The sequence below is a fragment of the Carya illinoinensis genome, chromosome 5, assembly GCF_018687715.1.
Source record: "Carya illinoinensis cultivar Pawnee chromosome 5, C.illinoinensisPawnee_v1, whole genome shotgun sequence".
NCBI lineage: Eukaryota > Viridiplantae > Streptophyta > Magnoliopsida > Fagales > Juglandaceae > Carya > Carya illinoinensis.
The window spans coordinates 27,337,139-27,340,670 of record NC_056756.1 but is presented as its reverse complement, the minus strand read 5'-3'; the positions used below and the strand labels follow the sequence as shown (position 1 = coordinate 27,340,670).

Below are 3,532 nucleotides of genomic sequence, written 5' to 3'. Positions count from 1 at the left end.
TTTTTCATAAATACATATAAAATCATCTTAATAGCCAAACACATCTAAACTCATTCAGTCATCCTAAGTGACCCCAACAAAACTCACTTCATCATCTCAATTCACTACTATTTATAAAAAAAGTTCAACTCATTTCAACTTAGCTCAACATCAAAACGGAACCTTATAAATAGATTTTTCCAACTGATTGATGGGTTGATCGATATTCTCGCAATCTAAGCATTGGTTCCTGAAATTTTGCTTGACCTACCAATGGAGATTCTCGGTTTCTATAGCTTTCTTGGGGACAAATTTGCCATAGGATGGGAAAAGTACCATTTGATGTCGTGAATAAAGTCAAAAGATGAAATTAGGTTTGGATCCATCCTTTGTTATCATTTTCCAACTTTTGTATACTTTAGATGTGTGAGGGTTGAATAGTTTGGCATTCATCCATTGAGACTTGGTCTATCCTAGACAAATCCAAAGAGAAATGCTCTCGTTGTGACAAGTGTCGCAATTTGGGAGCTCCCCACTTTTCATTTGCCCTCTTTCTCATTTGGTACTACTCTAGTTTCCATTGTGGTCTTTGTCATCCACCATTGCTCATTGGAGTCCAACTTCTCTCTCTCTCTCTCTTTCCCCATCTATATAAGTACAACTAGCATTCACAATTTCACCCTCCTCTAGTTTTTCCTAAACAAATAGCAACTATTAAGCCAGAAAACAGAACAATGCCGGAATCAAACCCACCTCTCCTGCCGAATTACAAAGCGCTTTTGAGCCACACAGCTGATGAAGTTGCTGCACTTGAGTGCAATGTATGGAAAGGTGGAGCAGTAATGGAGGAATGTCAACTGCCATTGATAGACCTCGACGGTCTGAAATGTCGTGACGCAATGGAGAGGCTTGCTTGCTCTACAGCAATATGTAGAGCATCATCAGAGTGGGGGTTCTTCCAAGTGGTGAATCATGGAATAAGCAGTGAGTTGCTTGGGAAGATAAGAGGAGAGCAGATAAAACTGTTTCAAGCCCCTTTTGAGATGAAACAAATTTGTGGGCTTCTAAATAATTCCTACAGGTGGGGAACACCAACTGCTACTCGCCCAACCCAGTTTTCATGGTCTGAAGCATTCCACATTCCTCTCACAAAGATCTCTGAAGAAGCTTGTTATGGACAGTTTGGCTCTCTGAGGTACAATAAACATTTAACAATATCTATGTAGGACGCACTTTATATGTCTATTCTAATCGGATACTATTAAAAACACAGACTAATGCTTGTTGTTTCTACTTCTGGCAACAGAGGAGTGCTGAAGGAATTTGCAGAAGCCATGGCAAAACTAGCAAGATTGCTTGCAGGGGTTCTAACAGAGAATTTGGGCAACCGAAAGGAAGTGTTTGAGGATATTTGTGAAGAAAGCACATGCTTTCTTCGCTTGAATCGCTACCCTGCCTGTCCAATATCTCCAGAAATTTTCGGATTGGTGCCCCACACCGACAGTGATTTCCTCACAATCCTTTATCAAGACCAAGTTGGTGGACTTCAGCTCATGAAAGATTCCAAATGGGTGGCTGTAAAACCCAACCAAGATGCTCTCATTGTCAATATTGGAGATCTTTTTCAGGTGAAGATTTTACGTTGTTTTTAATGCTCTTAAACAAATTATTTTCTCACCATCCAAACAGGGCTGTCTATGTGATGTGGGTTACTGTTAGCCAATTCAAACAATACTAGTCAAAGTTACCTTGAAGGCATGACATGCTAGATTGCCGTCGGTACTGCTTTCACAACAATGATACTAGTAGCAACAAACAAAAACAAGTAATTAAATTAAATATAGAATCTTAGCTAATTAAAATAAACATTTTTTCTTCTGGCATGTTATGTTCTATGCAACCAAACCAAGCAAACTTTTCAACAAATCAGTAAAATGATATATATATTTACAACTACAGGCATGGAGCAACGATGTGTACAAAAGCGTGGAGCACAAGGTGATGGCTAACACGAAGAGGGAAAGATACTCAATAGCATACTTCCTTTGCCCTTCCTATGACTCCTTAATCGAGAGTTGCAGAGAACCTTCAGTCTATAGAAAGTTTACTTTTGGAGAATACAGGAAAAAAGTTCAAGAAGATGTCAAAAGAGACGGCTACAAAGTGGGCCTTCCAAGATTTCTACTTTAGGATTCAGATACACATCGACACTGGATTGAAATACCAGATTCACAATGCAGGGTGGAAAGAGAATCTTTAAGAGTCTTGTGTTGATGGGACAAACCCTAGTTCCATCACACACATATATATTATATACACAAATATACACATACCATTTGTAGCTTTTAGACAAAAGAGAGAAAACAAGAGGCAAAAGAGGAGAGAATACAACAGTGCACATGGTGTATGTTAGAACAGAAACTATTAATACTTTGTATTCATGTGAAAATATCACTTCTTTGTTTAAGGATGTAAAGCATGGTTTGGTTGAGCCGACAAAATTTAACTAGCAGTGATGATTATATTGGCCTAATCATATCGAATAAGCAACAACGATTATCAACCTCATCTCATCATCTCAACTCATCATTACAACTTTTTCAAATCCTTGTACAAAATAAAATAAACAATTTAATTTTTTCAAATCCCAATTCAAAATTAATATTACAAAATTATATTATAGTAATATTTTGTTATTTACTATTTAAAACATCTCATCTCATCTCATTTGTGTAATCAAACGGGGCCCTAATCTTATCTAGTTTTTAGAAGTTGGGAAAAATATCATAGAAGGATAGGAATAAGGTTATCAAAAAGATAAGGTTGTCAACTACTAGAAATTGTGGTCCCATGATTGGGAAAGTCTATCTGTAACAGCTCCAAAAGCTGGAGCTAAACCAAGGAAAATTGCTAAACATCAAGCAATAACAACATCAATGCTCAATGTTCATTGTCTTCTTCTTCTTCTTCTTTTTCACTTAACAAAAAGAATGATCATTGTCAAGATGAACTGGTCAGCATGCAAATAGGACCGAGATCTCATCCAAGGCTATACTGTCTGTATATGTGTATTAAGCACCATATCTGAACAGCAGATATGTTGAACTTTTGATGTCAATTCTATTGATTAAGTCAACAGATGATTCTGAAAAGCTAATAATCTAAATGCTATTTAAATCTGTATATCAAAACCTTAGCCTAATTACACAAATACAGAAAATAAGTTTGAAGCAAAATAAGGGGGTTCTATGTTGTTAAATTGTAGTATTTTTACTCTAGCCATTATGTGTTCTAATTGAGAGAGAGAGAGAGAGAGAGTTCATAAGAAGGTAGGCAGGCCTGCTGATAGGAAGGTCGAAATACTTCAAAAACATAAGGCGTCTCTGAAGTACACGGATATAAGCCTAACAGTTGAAGAACGATCTTCTTGGAGGAACCCAAGGGAAATTCTACTGCAACACATAAAAAGAGACAAAGGGCCAGCTTTAATAGAAGAGCAGAAGGAAACAAAGAGATGAAGTTAGTTTGGCCATATACACCGTGGTTGACAAGG

General features: G+C 37.1%; 1 protein-coding gene across 1 annotated transcript; it reads left to right on the top strand.

Moving 5' to 3' along the window:
* The first annotated feature begins 457 nt into the window (after positions 1–457).
* Positions 458–2,449, top strand: LOC122311314 (gibberellin 2-beta-dioxygenase 6-like). Its single transcript, XM_043125836.1, has 3 exons — positions 458–1,174; positions 1,286–1,607; positions 1,939–2,449. Exons 1-3 carry the CDS (start codon positions 714–716, stop codon positions 2,167–2,169), a joined length of 1,014 nt encoding a protein of 337 aa, XP_042981770.1. The 5' UTR covers positions 458–713; the 3' UTR covers positions 2,170–2,449.
* The last annotated feature ends 1,083 nt before the right edge of the window (positions 2,450–3,532 follow it).